At 34.1% G+C, this 23,181-nt stretch overlaps 1 protein-coding gene across 1 annotated transcript; it reads right to left on the bottom strand.

Annotated features, from left to right (window-relative positions):
- Window positions 1–1,873: 1,873 nt before the first annotated feature.
- LOC149798339 (uncharacterized) lies at window positions 1,874–20,217 on the bottom strand. Its single transcript, XM_089963481.1, has 3 exons — window positions 19,892–20,217; window positions 6,983–7,075; window positions 1,874–6,096 (listed from the first exon to the last, which is right to left on the bottom strand). Exons 1-3 carry the CDS (start codon window positions 20,100–20,102, stop codon window positions 5,612–5,614), a joined length of 789 nt encoding a protein of 262 aa, XP_089819607.1. The 5' UTR covers window positions 20,103–20,217; the 3' UTR covers window positions 1,874–5,611.
- Between the last annotated feature and the right edge of the window lie 2,964 nt (window positions 20,218–23,181).

Here is a 23,181-nt window from a genome sequence, read left to right as displayed (position 1 = left end):
TTCCTACCGCACACAGTACATTTTCCACCATACGCTTTTTTTATTTTTTTTTGTAACCGTAGCTAAATGAGTAGTTGGAGTTTTAACTCTACAGCGTAAGCAATATAAACTCATGTTATAATATATATGGATATAATTGATTTCTCGGCGGCAAGAAAACGAGAGCCAGTTAAACACCACCCTGCGTTACCAAATTTCATCAGAATGATTATCATAGGACCATCTGGATCGGGTAAGACGCAGTTATTACTTAATTTGATAATGAGATGGTTGAAATGGGATAAATTATATTTAGTAGCACCATCCGCTGATGATCAACGATGTTATGATGTACTTAAAGATTTCAATGAAAACGCAAGATTACTGGATGAAGGTAATGATGTTATAGAGTTTATAACCGATATTGATGAAGCACCATCCGTAGATGTTTTAGACGGATTTATTGATAATTTAGTTGTATACGACGATGTGATGCTAGATAAACAATCAAATCCAGCCAGAATATTTTCCCGAGGTAGACATAAAAATACAGATGTGATCTATGTTACTCAACGATATACACAAATTCCGAAGGTGATTAGAGACAATTGCAATATTTTAGTTGTGTTTAATGGCGTAGACACACACACACACTTAGAAATATTCATCAAACTTGGTGTGGTGGTGACATGGATATAATTAAATTCAGAAATTTCTTCTCACGAGCGCAAGTTACTCCGCATGGATTTATAACAATAAATTTACATGATCCAAGAACAAGATATCGTGTGGGTCTTGATAAAATCTTTTAATTAATAGCAGCAGAGAGGGCGCATACCAACGTTGGTCGTCCAGTAATTAAACAAAAAAAAATAAATAAACACGTAGAGTACTTTATTTTTCAGCTACCTTTTCAAACTAGGGTTTTATTGATGGGGTTGGTTTCAACAGAAATAAAATCATCTCAAGGAAACGTTTATTTGTAAAAATCTGGACCTTTCTACGAGATGATTTTATTTTGTTTGTTTTATTTGTTTGTCGGAATTCTATGGTCTGTTCGCTCTCTCTGCTGCTAATAAATTTCCATCTTTCTCACATTGTGTTTGTCTTATTCATTTAGTCCAAAAACCCACTAGGTTTCTATTCTGCGACAGCTAATACTGTGATCTTGATAGAAATTTTCCGATTTGAGTATTACTGGTTTTAAGTTTGAAATAAAATTATTATTATTATTATTATTATTATTCATCTGATGTTATTGGTTAACTAAAATGGAGACCTTTTGTTGCCACAAATACTCTAATCAAGGGAGATTTCTGGCTTGTCGACTAAATTTGAAAGCTTATTTAGTGTACAGGATTCTTAATAAAAACACTAAACCTTATTCAAAAGTAACACCAGTTTTGACTGTGATGACTGTTATCTCTATCCAGTGATTTCGCAATTACTTTTTTTAACTCCCGTTTTTTTTTATATAGAATAACAGGAGGACATTACTTCACTGGTTTGCAGCCAGTGATTAATTTCCAAAATCCGGACCATTAGTCTTGTTAGCGATTTATAATTCAATTTACAGTTTACAGAAATTCCAAGGGATTAGTCTTGGTAGAAATGCTGAAAATATGTATTATTTCATAAATGAAGAGCACGAAATACCCCGTGAAAACTGTGAAACTCTTTGGAGTAGATATTGTCTCCACAATGTATTTTAACTCCCTTATACCTATGTTCAGTCAGAAAGCAGCATAATAAACATCCTGCAATATATCAATCTTTATGTTTCCATTAATACTACATTGCTAATTCACAAATGCTTTTATTAGGGCAAACTGTAATTATCCCTCCATGTTTGGTCTTTGGGCATTATATAAACGTAAGACAACACGGTTAAAAATGCATTATAAAGGATTTTCATGATTTTAATATCATATATGATTTACAATTAAGAAAAGAATATATCCTTAATTTACGTATTAGCTTAGGACACATGGCAGCCAAAGAATACAATATAGTTCACACGAAAATATATAATTACCTGAATTAATGGGTCATAATCAAATAATGCAATGTTTATTTTTGGTCATATTAATAATGTTCCAGATCACAATGTATGGCAAGATAAGGTTAGCTTTCCACTAAATATGAGTCCCCCAAAGGACCGAACAGCCTGCCCAACGAAAGAAGAATAATATATTATTTCAAACAATGCCGCAGACAAATTCAGATATTGTAGGACTCACGGTATTAATTCAGTTCCCATAGTAAACCTATGTAATCACCATGATATTAAAAATTCAATAGATTAAAATGTTTGAGTGCTCATGATCAAACTTATATTTATCAATATAAATGAAACTTTGATGTCAGCTTCTGTGTTGAGGAAAGGATATGAGAAGCGGCATTTTCTGGACCTGCATGTGCTTAAAACATTTGCTTCAATTCAGCACAAAAAAGTGAGGTGCTAATTTTATTAATGAGTGTTCCAGACTCAAGGCTGTTGAGGGACTAAAATTCCATCAATAAAACAATGTCTCTATTTGTTTTTCACTTACAACTAGGATAAGGTCGCAAAAGATTCTTTTTCCTAAAACATAATTGACATTATTAACCAATCCTGGTCAGCCAAACCCAAATATACTCTATTTCATGTTCACACATTTCCACGCTGGTTCCCATTTTTTCATATCATTAGTACCGCGTGTCCTGTAAGGTTGTTAATATAAATATACTTTGTGTTTTTTACCTGACAGCTGGTGGCAATTTTTCTTTGGGTTCATCAAGTTTAACTGATGATTTATTGTTTTGTCTTTCTTACCCAAAATTTAATTTGTATGACTTCTGTGATGTGTCATATATGTACATACGTTTTATTTATCTTAAAAAGTGTCTCCAAGTTGTACCTCTTGTTGTTGTTTTAAAGCTTTTGTCTGGTACGGTTAGAAAAATGTTGCAACAGAAAGAAATGTTAAGTCCAGCAGTATATGATCTACCTGATTATATCACAGTTCATTTTTTTAATATATCTGATGGGTTTCAGGAAGGTTCAACAGAAAATATATTAGGTAGGTATGTGGTCACAATAAAAAATTTGTATATCACTGACAGGGCATAATGACGCCGGCCATTTCTCAAGTTGAAAAAGTCGATCTAGGATATTGTGTACAGTACATTCTTGAATCGGATCAGGTATAAGCAAATGGGATATATTTCTGTAGATCATATCATTCCGAACCTAAGCATCATATCCCACCCAGTCACATCATCCTGACACCAGGTCGGCTAGTTCTAACACTAATCTCTTAATGCTGAGCAACTATCGACACAGCTATAAGTACCATTTTTATAAGTCTTTGGTATGACTCGACCGGGCTTCGAATCCGCGACCTCCTGCATCCAAGGCTGAAATTCTAACCACACATGCCACCAAAGCAGTCAGAACCAGTAATTGAGAAAAGAAACTTTGTTAATGTTTATGTTTAGACGATACAAATTAGCTGTTATTATAACAAAAAGGCTAATAAATCTGTACAATGAAGAGTTGAATCATTCTAAAAGCAGACATTACATGTAGATATAATATCACTTTACATAAAAACACAGTTACAGTACCTTGCATTACGTAATCTAGTTCTAATTCCGAATACAATACGGCCATAGCCATATAATTACTTATGCTGTCCTTTAACTTCATTACAGTCATTAGAAACTGGAAAATGAAATTTTTTTTCAAGTATTGGCAAGGGCAAATCATTGTTTTAAAGTTGAACAAGTGATTGGGAAACGAAATAGACAAACCCACCATTAGTCGTAAAATTCTTCATTTTTTAAACTTCTGTTTTATATCGTTAACTAGTGAAACATCACATGCCTCAATTCGTTTGAAACTATATAAGTGAAAGCATAAAAAGATCATTTAAAAAAAGAGATGAAGGTTCATTTTAACCTACCGGTTAGAAAGATTATTTCTCGACTGGAACGATTCCGTACTTAATATTGATCCTTGCTGACATCCGTTTTTATGTAGGATCTCAAATAGGTTATGATTTAATATTTAATTTTATAAATTGACTTGAATACTTTCCAGTTTTTCAAGCCTTTGGGAAATTATTCAACGAGTTTCGTAAATTTAATATTAAATCATTACCCATTTGATATCCTGTTTATCGCATAGTTTTTAACAGAAATAATTTAGAGAAAAAGAAATAATAAATTTGTATATTCTGGCTCAAATATTGCACCTTTCAGTTATTGCGCGAAAGAGAGTCCCAAACGCTAGTTTAATTTATAATGATCAGTAACCTGTAAAAGAAGATATTTGGAATAATTGAAAGAGCAATTATCCTTCCAAATCAATAGAAGTTTTGACACATACTTCATTTATCCAAACCAATATAACATTTAACAAACGTATTACTTGACACATACATCAACACTGGATCTCTGAGGGAAATTCATGTGTGACTGTCACATCGTTCATTCGGTTTAGGTTAGACGCGCCACATTATTGGATTTGGAACAGTGCTGTAGTTGAATAACATTCTATTCGTTGGGAGACAGGCATTGATCGGAATCCTTTTTGAAACAGGAGAGTTTAATTACTCATACAGATCAACATTTAAACCACACTTTTTTTTATAGGCTTGTGGTTCTAGTACCAGGTTACGGCCCACCAGATCTCTATCCATTGACCGATACCCTTAATTTTATTTACCAGTGGGGTAAATTGGCCATATTTGGATAGATTTAATCTTTTCTCCAAATGCCCCTTGGTGAATTGATTCAAAAGACAGACGCCAAAATGTTGATGGGATGAGTAACAGGAACAATTTCCAGAAGGCGGGGTACGGAAAATACTCACAGTCACGGCTAATCATTAAAGAGAATACCACACAAGACTTTCAATGGATTATTTAGACAATCCGATTCACATCACTTGATATGATAACGTGTTGATCTATCAAAACCATTAAATTGTACACACCGTTCGTAATGTGTACATCTATGTGATAAATACCATTGACACATCGCAATATAAATACTGACTATTCACATGATTGACGTCGCATAGGTTCGTCAAGCTGGAATTACAGGAAAACTCACAAATCAACCATGGGCGAAAAATACTTTGTGCAAAAGATATATCCTCTCGGCTCGATCATTCGATGACTCACACCATATCATCAAAAAAATTAGTGTCCAAAGAGTTGATATTATATTGGTTGTATAAACATTAAACTTCAGCTTTAAATTGTAAACCGATTCATCATCAAGCTTAGAAACATGTGGCTGTGCCTAAGCAAAAGTCTTCTCTTTGGTACATTATTTAATTATTTCGTATTTACTTCAGTATACATGTATATGTTTCTTACGTTGTGATTTGAATTGTATGTCTTGGATAAATGTAATTTTGAATCGTTTTCATAAATCCTCAAGTTTTTGTTCAATAATGTCATATTTGCATTATTTGGCGACAAGATGAACGGGATAATTGTAGAGTCCAATGCAGTATTGTTTAATTAAGTGACAATACAATAAACAAATACTAACACCTTCTGCGCTCATCATCTAGTGATCTGAGCAAAGGAAATAACTTTTCACGGCTGATTACAGTAGTTGCAAAGATTCCGATTGGTTATTTAGAGCAGACGACACATGCGAGTTCCCGCCCGTTGACATATGGTGGACATCGCAATGCGCCGCATATGACATCCACCAGGTATATCATGTGACCATTTAGGTCGGTTTTACCGCCATCGATAGATTCCGGGTCTCCGTCCAAACACACGTACTCTAGCGGTGAAGCATGGCCGTAATACATTGAGACGAGGTAACCCGAATATTCAACCGTCCATCCTGAGTAGCAGTTTGTTCTCCCTGGGATCATTATTGAAGAGGAACGAGTGGTTCGGCAAACAGCACATGGAACATCATTGTTTAGAAGGTCAGGCGAGAGAGGCGTATAGGTACTTCCCATCTCGTATTCTGTACCATATACACGAGCTCTGTGGTCACCGTCGAAAGTACCGTCTTGATATTTAGCCCATGTTGGATCTTCTGGAAGGCAAAGATTATTTGGACCGTTTCCTGTATGTCCCGAATTGGAGCCAGCCATATATCCTGAAAATTTATTTAAATCATAACATGTAATAGAAGTCAGTAATCACACGTATCTGTTAATAGATGGAGTGAGTGTACTATGAGATTTGTAGACTTTCCAAACTTTGGACTGTACACTATGCGCCCTCTGCGGAGTAGAGTCTGATTGAGTTCTAATCTTAAATCCCAATAAAGTACGCACTCGAATTTATAGTGGAATAATGTTCGGCTGCCTCGACCTCGCAACGGACACTTTCGCATAATGTTATGCCTTTCAGGGGTAGCTAGACCTGTACATAATGGTGAAGTTAAAATGGCGTCACTGCGGTCCTAAACAATTTAATTGACTGATGGACCTGAGTCCAGAAAATTGCAGTAAGCAGAATTTAAATACGGACATGAATCTTTTTTTTATTTATAAAAAGAACCCAAACATATTCGACATTATGTACTAGAATATTGATTAACCGTAAGACAGAAAGAAATTGTTCACCACTTCTTGATGGTCAGTTTTCACACGATGCAGACAACTATATACAATAAATATGGGTGCAATGATCTAATGATAACTGCAGATGGTTTTATTTTTTGTATGTATGACATTGTAATTAGTTCAGCCAGATGCAAGTGATCTCACTTTTTTAATATTACAAACTTACTTTAATTCATTAGAAAACCTATTCTAACTAGTAGGCAATTATTGTCTAATACAAATAGTCGTTCTCTAAACTGTGTTCTAGCATTAGAAAATGTGTCATATTGTCTTATATTTAAAAAAACAACATATCTAATGTTAGAAAATCAGATTAATTTATTAATATTAAACAATAACAATTATCTAGTAGAAATCATTTCCTAGTAAAAAAGAATGTACTTTTTATTTACAACTGCTTGTCGTATATTTTACCTTTATATACCAACTCGGTGCCATTTCCAGGACAAACGGTTCTGCCCCATCTGACATAAGTCATACCGCCACCTGGAAACGTCGTACTAGTATCTGAAAAGAAAAAAGAAAACAAATTGAAGCCATACTGAAACTGCATGTTAAAATTGTCTATATGATGAACACTGGGTATCAGAGCACAAAAGAAATTTAACAGTGTGTGACTGTATGGGGAAAACTGGAAATATATATTTCATGGGGGAAATGACAATTTAACACTGGAGGACACTTTTGGCCATATTTATTACTAACATGACAAAACATTTCTGTGATACAGACCCGATTTCTTCCTAAAAATGGCCGCCAATGTAAACATTTCAGATAGGGTCTCAATGTGACCAACAATGCTCAACTTCAGGGCGTTTTTAAGATTCAATTTCATTCGTCCCATTCGTTGCCCACCATATGGTGAATGTGTTTGGGATTTGTAAATAAGAGAATCAGTTTTGATCAAGTGTTCTTGAACTTATTTGTAGAATTTTTTCGACGAGAAATGTGGTCTGAACTCCAACTACATTCTAGACCTGAGTAGAATTAATAATTAAATGATATATAAGAAAACTTCTTCCCAATTATATTGAGCCAGATAATTTGGCGTGAAAACAAAATATAATATGATGTTAGGACACACCCACACAGTTGTCACTTGGTATTGTTAAAAAAAATTGATTATACATTGTTCGATAGTTCTTGTCCCCGAGAATTTACTCTATGTCAAAGGATTACTATCCAAGGAGATTCTAGAGGTTGACTGATGTAACTGGAAAGAATTCTGACTCTCATTGGTGGCGAACCCACAACTAATGTTAATGTCGCTATATTTCAATAACGGATTTCGAAGAAGATAATCAATATAAATCCTGAGTAAATTAGTTCGCAATTATCCTCTTATTATTCGGGCAAGTAAAATTTTCCTTTAACTCTTTTCCATTCATGTTTTCCAATAATTGGATATTGGGTTCACGTAAATGTATTTGTCCTTTGTCAAGAAACAATTCTGTCGCCCTTTTGGGTAAATAACCTTTGTCGAAAAGTGTTTTTTGTTTATCCAAGAGAAACATTCGAAGCTGGTAAAAAAAAGTATATATTCATTAACACAAGCTCTTACCTCCATTGTTGCCAAATGTCGCACTTAATGATTTCAAGCGCTGGAAGGACAATTGCCTGAGACTCACTTGAGCCTTGATGGTGCTGACTGTTTTAAGTCTTATTAGGTTTGAATTTATATTTGGTGCTAAAAATGTTTCAAAAATTAGATGTCAGATGATGATCGAGGATTCAGAAAGGTCACTTGGTAAATACCAGTTGATACCACTGAATATATACGGGTCTAGATTAATTGAAAATGTCAATTTAATCGGTTCATTTAGCTGGTAAAACAATTTGCATGACGCTATTGCTATTTCTACCCACACTTCAATCAAAATGTATTTTACTTTATACAATATATACACTTGTGTCCTTGAATTCATAATGTAATATAGGGTATATATTTGAATAAAGATACTTCTTAAAAATAATGTTGAGAGTTTAATTTACCTTTATTGGTAGAAATGGAAAGAATCTTTAACATATTTTGCAATCATGCCTTGAGTTAGCTTTCTTAATTGTGCGCATTTCACAATTTTATTTTCTAACATATAACATAAGTATGTATGTATGGTTGTATGTATGTATGTATGATATAAGGTAGATTGTGTGTTATGATTAAAATACCACGTGATTAGGGTCAAAACGAATCGTAAAAAAATTGTATATGACCAGAAGAGGATTTTTAGACCTAAAGTCTGCATTTTTAAACCGGAAGTCGATGTAAATTTGTTAGACTGAGACGTGAAGAGATTTTAATCCGATTTTTCGGTGTAAAATATAAGAACGTAAATACTACCTTATTTCATACATTTTTTAATAATCCGGTATAAACAATAAGCCCACTCCTAGAATAGAAATTAAAATAATTAAATTAGAAAATAAATAAAAAATTAAAATTAAAATAAAATAAAAATAAACAATATAAATAAATAAAATCAACTAAATTAATATGAATTTAATAGAGATACTTCTATTTAATTTTTTTTAAAATAAATAAAAATAAAACAAGAACTGTCATTAAGGGAGAAAGCGGTACGCTTTCCCATTCCATCGAAGGGATAAAGTTGGGCCGTATCCATTCTTGTTCCCCCTTCCCAAAAGAATGAAGGGGATGGGGTGGTGCAACCTTTAAAGAAGAGTACTGAGAGGTAAAGCAGAAGATGAAATAGTTTGAACAATTTCACATTTATAGCAGAAATATAATCTCGATGTATTTTAAACGGGAACACTAAGTCTGTCGTTACAATTTTGAAAAGCTGACGACAAGAAATACAACATTTAGAGGAAAAGAAACGGAAACTTTAAAACTAAATAAATATTTAAATGAATAACTTTTAAATAAATAAAATAAGTATAACGTTGGGCCATATCCCCTTGTCACTACATCCCCATAATCCTTTTCAACTAATAAAGAATAGTACTAATACTAATAAGTAAGCTAGAACATGAATCGATTAAAAAAGTTCCACACACACTGAATATATCTTAAATGGGAAAATTGAGTGACTTGTAAACAACGAGAAAAGTATAGTGAAAACAAATCTTCATTTTTTTGTAATGGGAAAATTGACATTTTAGTTAAAAACTAGAAAAGTAACTATGTTTTTAGGGTCATTTTTTCTTTCTGTTTATTTTTGAGTACTCCTCGTTCGTCCCTAAGAGAAGGTACGTACGGAATACATTTGCCACATACATACCGAAAAGAGTTTCCATGTATATCAAACCGAAAAACTCAGATTATCGTTAAAAATGGGGGATAATTCTCGTCATTGTAAGGTCTATTTCATTTGCTTTTTTATTTTAAGCATACTCTGCCTTGAGCTCTAAAAGAAAGTACTCGAGGAATAGATCTACTAACATTTCACATAAACAGCGAAAATATTCTCCTTGTATTTGAAAATGGAAAATTGAGTTTTGTCGTTAAGTATAAGTAAATGAATGGTTTCGTAGTATCAATACAATTAATTAATAAATTTCCCGACCTACCTACCTAGAACATTATCTTGTCACGAAATTAAAATCTGATTCATTTTTGTGCCAGTCAACTCTGGTTGCAGCTAGCCACAAAGATACAATGTGTATATGTAAATTGCAAGCAAATGAACGAGCCCCTGCGCCTTAATCAAGTAACTTTATACTCAATTTAGTAATAAGAACTGGACGGTGAGGGTTGCTATGTAAGATCGGTAGGCATGTTGTACGTATGTTTTTCTGCTTGAATGTCGATAAACTTTGCTGTTCATAATATCTTATAAGAGCGCGTTCTTTTGTCTCCGAAGCATGGAACGCTAGCTATCTGTATTTTATATAATACATGCCGAAAAAGAGCGCATTGTCAGTTCCTGCTGTATATTTAAAGAGGCCGAACCTGAACTTTTACCAATATTCAATAGTAGTCTACTTAAAATATATATATATATATATATATATATATATATATATATATATATATATATATATATATATATATATATATATATATATATATAGAGAGAGAGAGAGAGAGAGAGAGAGAGAGAGATTGATTTTTTAATCTTTACTTCATGAATAAGGTTGAGGAGGTTCCCTTGACGTAAATATTTCTGGATTTCTGGATCGTTCCTTTTCTGGGGGTTATTGACTTGATGTGAATATTTGTGCTTGCAACATTAATGCTTATCAATATATGATTAAACATTTATTGCTAATACATTATCTACTTGTGTTTTGTTACGTAATTTCTGTTTGATTCCCTCCTTATTGTTAGATCTTGTTTGTCTGATTAAGTCCTTACTGTTTTAGCTTGACTGCCCGATTACGTTTTCTAAAAAATAATTTGTTTAAATGTAGAGAAATTATGTTATATTTAAGAAATGTGGGTTATAATTCATAATTTTTTTCAAATATTTAGTGGAAATTATGTTATAAGAAAGAAGTTTTGGAACAATTTAGAGAAATTATGTTATGATTAAAAAATTTAGGTAATACTTTATCCGTTTTTACAAATGTGTGTGTGTGTTTGTGTGTGTGTGTGTGTGTGTGTGTGTGTGTGTGTGTGATTTGGATTTTTAACGTAGGTTTAACAATTTTTCAGTCAAATCGCTATGATGTCTGCAGTGTGACAGCATATAGTGATGTCTAGCACTGGGGATCATGTCGCAGACATATAGCATGCTGTCCCACCCAGTCACATTATCCTGACACCAGGCCGACCAGTCCTAACAGTTACCTCTTAATGCTTAGCGCCAAGCGAGGCAGCTGTTAGTACCATTTTTGTAAGTCTTTGGTATGACTCGACCGGGGATCGATCCCACGACCTCCCGCATCTGAGGCGGACGCTCTAACCACTAGGCCACCGGAGCGGTCATTTTTACAAACAGTTAGTGGAAATTTATGTCATGAGTAAGACGTTTTGCAAATATTTGAGAATTTGTTTGTAAAGATCTAACGAAAATACGTAGTGATTAAGAAATATAGTGGTAATTAATGAATTTTAGTAAAGAGTTTAGTGCAGAGTTTGCTTATAATTCTTTACTTTTGTCATTCACATATTCTTCTTAGATACAAATGTCCTCACATACATACAAATCGTATTCATATAAACGTCATCTATACTAATTAATTTTGTAAAATGAACATGCTGAATGTTTGTTACATTTTTCTCCTATATTCAAAGTGTATGTCAAGGTTGTCATGCAGGGTTCTTGCTGATCTTTAATAGAATTCAAATTGTTCTAACATACAATACTTAAACAGTTTTACCACTGTCTGTACATTTTTTTATGGTCGAAATGTTTACACTTCAATTGCTATAAAAAAGTTTCAGATGAAAATTTACTTCTTCGATATGAACTTTTAAAATGAAAGAATGATACTAAACTGGGTCAAGAGAAGCGAGAATAGTTCACATTTTTGCATTACGCGGCGCTTTTATTACGTAATAGCGAAACATTTAATTCGGTTTAAAACTGGATCATATGTCATGGGTTAATTTTATTCTGCAAAAAGGGTGAGTCGGTACCCAACGTGTACATTACCGGCTCTCAATCTATTTTGTTTTATAGTTATCGCTGAATTCTGTTTGAGTTTCAGAATTATTTTACGCATTTAGTCTAAGCATGAGTTTTTAATATACCCCAAGATTCAATTTGGTCTGTGTTCATGTCTGCTTTAGGTTGTTTTAAACTGTAGTCTTGGACATTTGACTATAAGCTTGCGGATTGATTTAGCTTCCACTAAATTTAATGTTATTTACTTCATTTTAGTATTGCTTTTAGATTCTGCCATTTAAATATTATATTTAGAAGCTTTTCATTTTTGTCTCTGCTAGTTTCAGTATCCTTTTAGCAATTATTAAGTTTAGTTTCGGTCATTTCTTAAAATGTTCCAAGGCTATTTTCCTTTCTGCTTAATCCTATCTTAGTTTTGTATTTTAAGTATTACATTTTGTCTCAGCCACTTTAAAATTATATTCAGGGGATGTTAATCGTAGTGTTGGTCCTATTGTTGCAATATTAGATTTCAAAAGTGTCAGTAAGACTTTGTCTTGGTCAGTATATATTTATACTGGTCAATAGATGTGCGTGATAGTCAGTAGGTATGGATGTTTATCAATATGACTATGCGTTGTTTTGTAAGGATGGCTCTTGATCAGTCATATGAAGAGACATCCAGTATGTTACAGTTCTGATAGACTAACAGAGTTGATCACAGCCTTTTAAGTGTCATCTGACTGACATACCTAAATTGGGGTCCAATTATCTCCCAATGTTAAATATCTATCCCAACCCTATACCCTCCCATAATGCTAACTTCCGCTTGCGCCAAGATGAGTACAGAATGCTAAATAGCCCTTGTACCCATATTAACGCACACTGCTTAATTCACTATGAGAAACGAGTTTATATTACGTTTAATCCTATGGCACAACGTCTTTTGAAAATGGCGGTATTATTCTAGTTGTGGCATAAATGTAATTTGTGTGCACAGAGTAACCCCTATAACTACTTCTAAGTTGAAGAATATTTGTACTTTTAAGTAAACGTTGTGGTCAGATGGCATACTTAGTAGAGAAAAGGACACACGGCATGTAATCATGGCATCATCCAACATTTGTTTATTAAAAATATTAAACTGTACACATTATACGTAAAGTCAACTAACCATATGATAAAACATTTTATATTAAGTAGCTCTCTTGAAATATTCATGCGCATCGAGCATAAAAGTATTAGGAAAATGGGCATATGTATTTGAATATTTGCAATTGCTTTTCTTCCGTGAAGTTAAGAGATTTAGCAGCTTGTACTAACTACCAAACAGCTCATAGAATAAAAATGTCATTCATACATAAAATGAGCGCACAACATTGTTGCACTATGTGTATCAACGTAGCAGTATCCATGTATCAGAAACTGACTTTACGTGCCACTGATGCCCTGGTGTGTTTTTATACTTATCCGTTTTCCCGAAGGCACCCTAAATAGTGATCCCTGCATACGCGCCATGTATATTGACTGAAAACATGTAGTTATGTTAGGTTCACCAGCTGCACAGCGACGAGAAATTTTCCGAGTAAAGAAATAAGACATTATCTATTGAGCCAATGCAGCGTATTTATTCAGTAAAATAGAAATAACGATGAGGGCAAAGTGAATTTTCTTTTGGCGCAAACATCAAAATATGGTTCAGATTCTCTATAATTTCACATATTTACCAGCCACAAAATCTGATAGTTGCTTCATTCCTAAACAATGACAGATATTATACTAAACGGTTCAAGAAAGTGGTTAATTCTTAATAGGTCCAATAAATTTGTCCCATAAAGAGACGTTATTCCGTTCTGCATCAGTTGATCCTTAAAGTCCGCTGCCATGGAAACGTATTAAGTAAATCCAGCCTACATGATCGGCACCGTCACTAAAGAAACCCAAAGATACATCTAAAAATGTAACCCTTTCGAATTAATATTTAGAATAGCGGTCATGCATTTATGTATGATATCCACGTTCGCCTAATTCTTTTATTGTTTCTCTTTGCAGACTTGCAAACTCGAGTGCTCTTGAAAGTATACATATAATATTCTATAGTTATGCCAAGAAACTGTAGCAAAGCAACAACAAGTTTGCCTTTTTCAGTTAATCATGCATCTGTTTTCTGGTCTCCGACCCTGTCATCTGCACCGGTCGCCAAATGGTGGTTTCAGATTTTAAGACGTCAGTGAACTTCTGCAAACCACGTCCATATTCATAATTATAAATTCTCCATCTTATACGGTTTGGAAGGAGTTCTGTGGAGTAACGTTCTCACGCATATACGCACCAACGCACAAAATAAAGGAACGGAGGATCACGCGGAGTCTTTACACAGTCTCCACATCGTCCAAAAGGATGACGTTGACGATTAAAAATACCCAGTGATTTCATGCAATGATAATAGTGTGCAAATGTTATATCGTCAGTTGGAATTTCAATACGTGATATCAAAATAAAAGTTAATATTTTGATGTTAATCATAGCACATTAAATGAAGTTTATGAAATGCATAATGAAACAAAAAAATTCATTTACTAGCCAATATGTGTATCTTAAATAATGTAGTGCACTATTGTTTTTCTTTAAAGGTAGGGCGGGTCTCTGACTGAAAAATATCAAGCGGTCAGATACCAGGATTATACAAGCATCAAATATTCAGTCCTTCATTGAGGACGACGTGGCGTTTAAAATGTTTGTAAAGTTGATCGTTGTTGTGCATATATTTTGACTGCGTCACTATGTTTATGTTTCCACCAAGAAGAGCAAACAAACTGGACAAAACTTGATAGATAAAATTCGGAAACGTTCATCAAAGTGAATCATGAGTAATATTTTGGTATTCAATCAGTACACTTCGCGAGATTTTCTTCAGTGCTTTGCAAAACTGATCATTTCGATGAGTAAGATGTTGAAAATTAAAATAAAGTCGTTCAGGAATTTTTATGGAATATATGTTAGATTGGGTATTTGCGTGATGGGGATTGAAATTCGTAAATGAGAGGGTCGGATTTGATCACATGTTCTTCCACTTTCTTGTTGGGTATTTTGACGAGAAAGTGGTTTGAACTACAACCACATTGTTAACTTGAATGGCATAAATCAGTTCTACAAAAGCTACTTCCCAGTAGGCTTTGCCATTCATTTGTATTCACCAAGGTAATTTGGCCCTGAAACACATCGATAGAACTGACAACTGACAATGCTAAATAAAAATGAGTAAACATAGGTTGTTCTTGTCTCCTAGAAGTTACTGTCTGTCAAACGATTGCTTTCCAGGGAGGTTCTAGAATTTGCCTGATTTGACTGGAAGAGTTTTGACTGACGTTGGTGGCGAAGCTACGGTTGTTGTTACTATCAGTATAATTTAACGAGCGACTGTAAAGAAGACAAACGACATACTTGCCGAGTAAAGTAGTCCAAAGTTTTTTTTTATCTTCTTGTTGCAAACTCAAATTTTCAATCGCTGCTCCAAGTACAAGAAACATTATTTACCGGTATATCTATATTGTGTGTTCAACTTTTGCCCATGATTATAGATTGTAATGATAATTTGCAAACATATTATTTTTTAATTGTGTCCATCATTGTAGATATATCTTAAGATAATGATCATTTGGAATCCACATGTTTACTTGGGCTTGGGTTCAGGAAATGTTTTTTTCCGTTGGAAAGAACATGATGTTTGTAAGGTATTTTAAGTAAACAGAAGTGACATTGTTTACGAATTTGATGGAAAATTCCATTATAAATGACCTAGGTCAAGTGCATTTTGTTAAATCATAAATCAGGCGATAGTCTGTCTGTAAGTTTAAAGTAAATAAGATTATTTTATTCCAACACTAAGTTCAGCTCTTAAAACATTGTTAGTTGTGTTTTGATAGGTTTTGAGAGGAATTATGTATTTAAAAATTAATCATTGTAATTACAAAGTGCTCATTTACATTATACACTAAATCACTATTTGGGATTATTGTGAATTTATTCAAGGACATTCTGGATTATATCATTATCATACATCAGCTTATCCGAGGCTACAGGCACATCAGCACATTCAATGCAGGAATTCATTCGGAACACTTTTGGACTTGTCATAGAACTTTTAGGATATTTTGGAATATAATCCACAATAATGTAAGTTCCTTTTAATAATAATTTGGTTTTGAGGGACATGTTAGTTGTGTTTGCGGGTCTTGGAGAGATGACCTCCGAAAGGAGATGTAACTGTGTTTAGCGACATACTGGTCACTTCTACTTCTTTTTATACTTGATGATTTGTGAAGTGGTAATCCAAGAATTAAAAATTAGCTGATAGCCTTTCAAACGAACATTCACATCTTGGAGTCATCATTACTGAGGATGCTTTCGATATCGTCCACGTCATCAAATTTCTTGATCATTCGTCGTAATTTGGGAAAGTAAGAAAAATATCCTTACAACATTTATCCGTTCATATCATCCAATACACTTGCGGTCCACGTCAACACATTCTTTCGCCCACTTGGGTAAAGCATCTTTTTGAAAAGTGTTTTATTTATCCAGTGCGAATCTAATCTCCAGTTCTTAACACTTATTTCTATTTTTGTAGTCTCTGATGTTCTAAACATGTCTCGAGGCGTCACTTCTTCTGGATCACATTTAATGCTACGATACTATCGTCGTTTACACATTTTATAAAAAAAATCATCGTGCACAGGACAAGCTGACTGGAAAATTGAACTTGCCTATTGGAAATGTGAGCTTCCGCCTAATATTGTATCCCATCATATATATAAAAAAAATAATCAAAATAAAATATGTGATATTTTACTTAAATCACATTCTTTTCATTTTAACTTTTGTTTTCTTTTATCTTTGCTGGCAACTTAAAACCATGCGATAATTAAAAGTTATCCAAATTTATGTAACTAACACATGTATGTGGATACCTAGATGATAAAGCTTTAGAATGCATAGAGAGTCAGAAGAACAAAATAGACATCGCCCTGTATATCGATAGGTAGAAACGGAAATGAAATATGAAGACTTTTTATCAAAGGAGAAGAAGAGAGTTTAGGGAAAAGACCTTTAACTGACAACTTCAGTAATAACAATACTATAGCCAGAGATACGCGTTTATTCCACGATGATTGGAGCTTTTTTCGTATCATCGTACTCGTTAATTGTCTTTAAACAGGTTCATTTGAGCTAGAAAATTTTATCAGTTAAATCAACAATAATGAAAGCCATACTATTTTTAAAGAAAATGTAAATTGAGTATATTGAAGGTTTTGTCAACATGTATTGTATCCATTTACTTAACAATTATGATTTAGAGACCTTAAAATCGGCGATTTTTTCTTATCTTATTACGACTCTATGGTCTTAAAATAAGTAGCATAAAAGATTGAGAAGCGTCAAGCTTGTAAAATTTAACAAATAATTTATTTCCCTAGAATACAAAGTGAAAATGCAAATAAGGAACTTAAAGGAATTAAATTCCAAATAATCCCTGAATTAAAGAGACAAGTCTTGATGATGAAAATTTTGAACAAGCTTTAATGAAAGTCCAAATCAAATCCAACGCTGAACGTGTTGATGTGCCTGTGGTGACCCGTGTAGTGGTGATGTGCGGATAGTCTTTTCTTGGATACAATAATGCAATCCAAGAATATATCATCTTTGAACTTTCATTAGAAAATCAAGTGTCTGTTGCCTAGAATATTATTTTTGAAGAGTGCTTTGTATTTCCAGAGAAGAATCGCTTGAATCAAATAATTTTATTAAATAATTTCCAGTCCAAATGAACTACTGGACACCCTAATAATAAAAATTTTTCTCCTACGATCTTAACGCACGAATGAATGATTTCTATAAAAAAAAACAAGATTATATAGTCCTCTACTTAACCTCACGTCACAATTAGCATCTTTAAAAAAAAAGCTATTACCTAATGGAAAATTGCCTAGAGAGTTCCTTATGTTTATAAAACAAATCTTTGTTATAAATAGGATGTAAGATGTGGTGAATACAATGTCCTTGAATCAGACCTAGATAATAATCCTAATAATTAACGCATATATATATGGAGAATAATTTAGCTATATATTAGTTGATTACAGAATAACAAAATAAATGATCCAGGTCAAGTAGAAAATGAAATTGAATTAGGACAAGGTCAAGTCCAACGTACAATGTTACATTATAAATAGCATATAATGAAATAAAGTAATAAAAAATCTAACAAACATAAATTGAAAATTAAATATACATAACAATCAGCATATTTCAGGTGCCGACGTTTGAGAATGACAAAATATAATGTTATCTATTTAATTGTTTGCCGAGCAGGAAGCTTATATCGATCTCCTGTGATTATCATGCAAACAGCAAGACATATAAACATCTTATGGTACCTGCATCGTCGGTACATCAATGGCATTTTGCACAAAACCCTCATAGCTAGTAAGCGTTATAGATGAGTGCTTACACATTCGAAAACTCATGTCAAAACTCTCATGAGCTAATTAACAATTAACACGTGCTTACCTTGAAATCGACCACATGCATAATAACAATATTTGACAAACCAATTGTTTCGAGTCCACAAGGTTACTATCTTCTCGAGTCTAGGATAGGACCTGAAAGTCGGCGAATCCCAGATTCGTACAAATATTACGATTAAAATATAAATTATAAGATAAAGTATGAATACTTATTCCTTATTTTAATAAATTTTCTATACGCATTAAATATTCTCATTATCATGTCTGCGCGAGAAAATGCGTGGCTGTCCTTGTCATTGACTACAAGATGCAAATGACATACCATAAATGAAAGAAACTGGCCAGCTAAATTAATGGAAGAATGCGGTATATGTGAATACTAAACTGAACACGACCCTTTCCCACCCTCCGTCCCACCCTCCGTCTCAATTGTTTGTATCTGTCCGTGGGCAACCACCATATTAACTTGAGCTTGGCCTCACCGAATTTAAGTTAGTCCTATGAGTCGGTCAGGTTGATTTCTAACAGGTGAAAGTGACTGTTGGAAAAAAATTCAGACAGAACGAAATCAAATCCTATCTTCTATGTAGAAGAAACATAGCAGTTGTCCTCATTGACCTTGAGGTTATATAAACAAGTCACCATTCTAAGATTAATGTTATGTTTTTAGACACCGTAGCGGTAAAATCAATATCGAATGTAACAAAAGTAATATTTCCTATGTAAACCGAAATGGGAAATTAACCTATGCGAGTTGAACGATAAGTCTTAGAAGGAATTAAGAATTTGGTATATTTGTTAACGTATGTTAATGGTTTATTGTGAATTTGTTGCCTGCGACCTTTATGCCCAAAAATGTTTTCCTTGTAGGAATTTTTGGGGGATAAGGAGGTGTTGCCATGTATGACCCCTATGACATAAACAATTTAAATAATCAGTGACTAATATATATATATATATATCTATCTATCTATATATATATATATATATATATATATATATATATATATATATATATATATATATATATATATATATATATATATATATATATATATATTATATATATATATATATATATATATATATATATATATATATATATATATATATATATATATATAAGCGTTCTATTTTAAATGAAATCATACAGCCATTATAGAGAATAATGGGAATAAGCAATATTTAAATAGAGTATAAAAGGAACGTCAAGGATAGGGACTGACAGACAAAGGATAAAGACAAACACACAAACATCGAAAGGAGATAGTCGAGATTATTACCCTTTGTGTCTCTTTGATCCCATTTTCGTTTCAGTTCCTCAATTTGTAGCATCATTACCTCAACGTCATTCTGTAAAAGAATTCGCTTGGCCTTCTCCTCTTCAAGTCGAATACGGACAGCTTCCAGATCGGCTTGACCCACATTTTCGAAGATCTCTGTAACTACACGGGCAGTTGAAACAAATAAAAACAGAAGTCTGGTTGAGAGCATACTCACTGTATTGCCTTTGCAAGAGTGGTAACGTCAGAGATACTGTCTTATTGAGAGTAACTTGTGCGCTATTTATAGTTCAGGCATGACACCAACGTTATGTTAACGCGTATATCTTCTGATAGTTCCAGAAGATTTAAAGCTTAATGAGGGGAACGTTTGCTCTCTTTATACTATATACAGGATATCTACTTCATTTAGATCACGTGCATAAGTTTGCTTGATTTCATCTGATAGTCAATTGTGAACGTTTGTTAAGTCCATTGCTAATGCTCCCGCAAATGTATATAAGGAAGATATTATTCGTTTGAGTCCAACCGTTCATACATCAACTACCAGAATTTTCTTGTAGTGCCAAAATAACTTGCTTAATAATTCTTCGTCTCTGTTTAATTTGAGATTTAAATTTATTTTTAAGATATAAATAGTTAAACGTATTCAAAGCTAATACAATGTATACATTTATTAACAAAAGATCGTACCTCCATTGTTGCCCAATGTCGCACTTAACGATTTCAAGCATTGGATGGACAGTTGCCTAAGGGTCACTTAATCTTTGATGGTGCTGCTATTTTTTCCCAAGATTGCTACATGCAAATGTCCTGTAAATCGTATTTAATTTGTAAGATTTTTGGTTCGAGTTTATTTTCATGATAAAAATATTTCATGAATTAGATGCCAGGTGACGATTCAGAGTGATTAGTCCGTAAAAATTATTTGACACCATTGAAGATAAACGTATCTAGATCCGTAGTGAATGCCAATAAATAGGGTTCATTTAATATAGTACAACATTTTAAATGATGCTTTTGTTGTTTCCACCCACACTTCAATCAAAATTTATTTTACTTTATGAAATATATAAGTTTGTTTGTCCCTGCGTTCATGATAATGTATATCTTGCATGTATTGCATAAATATACTTTGTTAAAAATAATGCTATGAGTTTAATTTGTTTTTAATGGTAGGAATGGACAGAATCTTTAAAACATTTTAGATTAATTGACTTGCGTCAAGATTGTCAATCGTGCACTTGATACAACTTTATTATCAGAGATATAACGTAATAATGTATGTATGTATGTATGTTTATGTATGTATGTATGTATGTGTGTGTGTGTATGTTTGTATGTATGTATGAAAACATTTCTACATCCTTTCTTGACTATATACTCTGCATAATCGCTAGATATGTTATCCATTCTTTTATAAATGATTGACTCATTCTTGAAATATTTTTTAAAATCACATTTAATACATTTTCAAAAACGTTTACACACTACTAGTGTTATCATTATTTCCATATAATTTCCATAAAGAGTACACCCATAAAATTTGTAACTGCTCATGCGTATGTAGTAAAATCATTACCCAAATTAATACATGTTTACTGTTCTTAAGCACTTATCGAGTGCCTATGACATGTTCATATAATATGTACGATGGAGTACTAGAAAAGGTTAGCATAAATGGTAATGACATTTCCTCTCCCTTCCCATTCTTGAATACTCCGGGTTGTACCACTCTGCTTTCCGTTAAACGGGAAGGAAAAATAGGTTGAGGATACTCCAAGTATCTAATTATAGTTTTGTCATGCCTTCCTTGAATAAGTTTTGGGGATTCCCTTCATATACATATTTCTGTATCGTTTCTTCCTTGAGGGGACTCCCTTGACGTGATTAATTCTGCTTGTAACATTAATGCATGTTATTTACTATTACAAATTGACTACCAATGTAATATCCATTTGTGTTTGTGTTACACCTTGTCTGTCTGATTACCGCTTTCGCGTTACATCTTGTCAGTCTGATTATTTTCTTAGTGTTGCACCTTATGTGTCTGGTTACCCCCTTAGTGTTATATCTTGTCTGTCTGATTACCGTCTTACTGTTACAACTTGTCTGTCTGATTACCTCCTTAGTGCTACATCTTGTCTGTCTGATTACCTCCTTAGTGTTACACCGTGTCTGTCTCATTATCTTCTTACTGTTACAACTTGTCTGTCTGATTACCTCCTTAGTGCTACATCTTGTCTGTCTGCTTACCTCCTTAGTGTTACACCTTGTCTGTCTGATTATCTCCTTAGTGTTACATCTTGGCTGCCGAATTACGTTTTCAAGTAAAATAATTGGTAACGACGTAAAGAAATTATGTTATGATGAAGAGATATTGGTTACAATTAATGAAGTTACAAGCCCTCAGGATTGCAAGGAATAACGCCCAGAAGACCGCCCGCCGCTGTGCCAACACCTACTGGCTGAACCTTTGCAACAGTATACAGACAGCTGCTGACACCGGGGATGCAAGAGGAATGTATGAGGGTATCAAAAAGGCGACAGGCCCCCCCCCCAGCTACAAGACCGCCCCCCCTCAAGTCCAAGACGGGCGAAGTCATCACAGACCAGGGGAAACAACTGCAGCGATGGGTTGAGCACTATCTCGAGCTATATGCAACCCAAAACAGTGTCACTGGAACTGCCCTGGATGCCATTCCAGACCTATCTGTCATGGAGGAGCTAGACACACAGCCCACCCTGGAAGAGCTCGGAAAAGCCATCGATTGCCTTGCCTGTGGGAGGGCTCCTGGAAGCGACGGCATTCCGCCTGAAGTCCTCAAGAGCGGAAAACCAGCAATGCTCCAGCCCTTGCACACACTCCTCTGCCTTTGCTGGGAACAGGGATACATCCCACAGGACATGCGTGACGCCAACATCGTCACTTTGTACAAAAACAAAGGAGACCGTAGCGACTGCAACAACTATCGGGGCATCTCCCTCCTCAGCATCGTCGGAAAGGCCTTCGCCCGTGTTGCCTTGGCACGCTTGCAGATCCTAGCCTTACGCGTCTACCCAGAATCCCAGTGTGGATTTCGAGCCGGCAGGTCAACTGTAGACATGATCTTCTCACTACGTCAGCTGCAGGAGAAGTGTCGCGAGCAGCGGATGCCCCTCTACATTGCCTTCATAGACCTGACGAAGGCGTTTGACATGGTTAGTCGGAGTGGACTCTTCAGACTCCTGCAGAAGATTGGTTGCCCCCCACGTCTGCTTGCTGTCATTATGTTGTTCCACGAGAACAT

The sequence above is a fragment of the Sinohyriopsis cumingii genome, chromosome 6 (genome assembly GCF_028554795.1).
Source record: "Sinohyriopsis cumingii isolate HCF-2022 chromosome 6, ASM2855479v2, whole genome shotgun sequence".
Taxonomy (NCBI): Eukaryota; Metazoa; Mollusca; class Bivalvia; order Unionida; family Unionidae; genus Sinohyriopsis; species Sinohyriopsis cumingii.
This window is presented reverse-complemented; position numbering and strand designations above follow the sequence as displayed.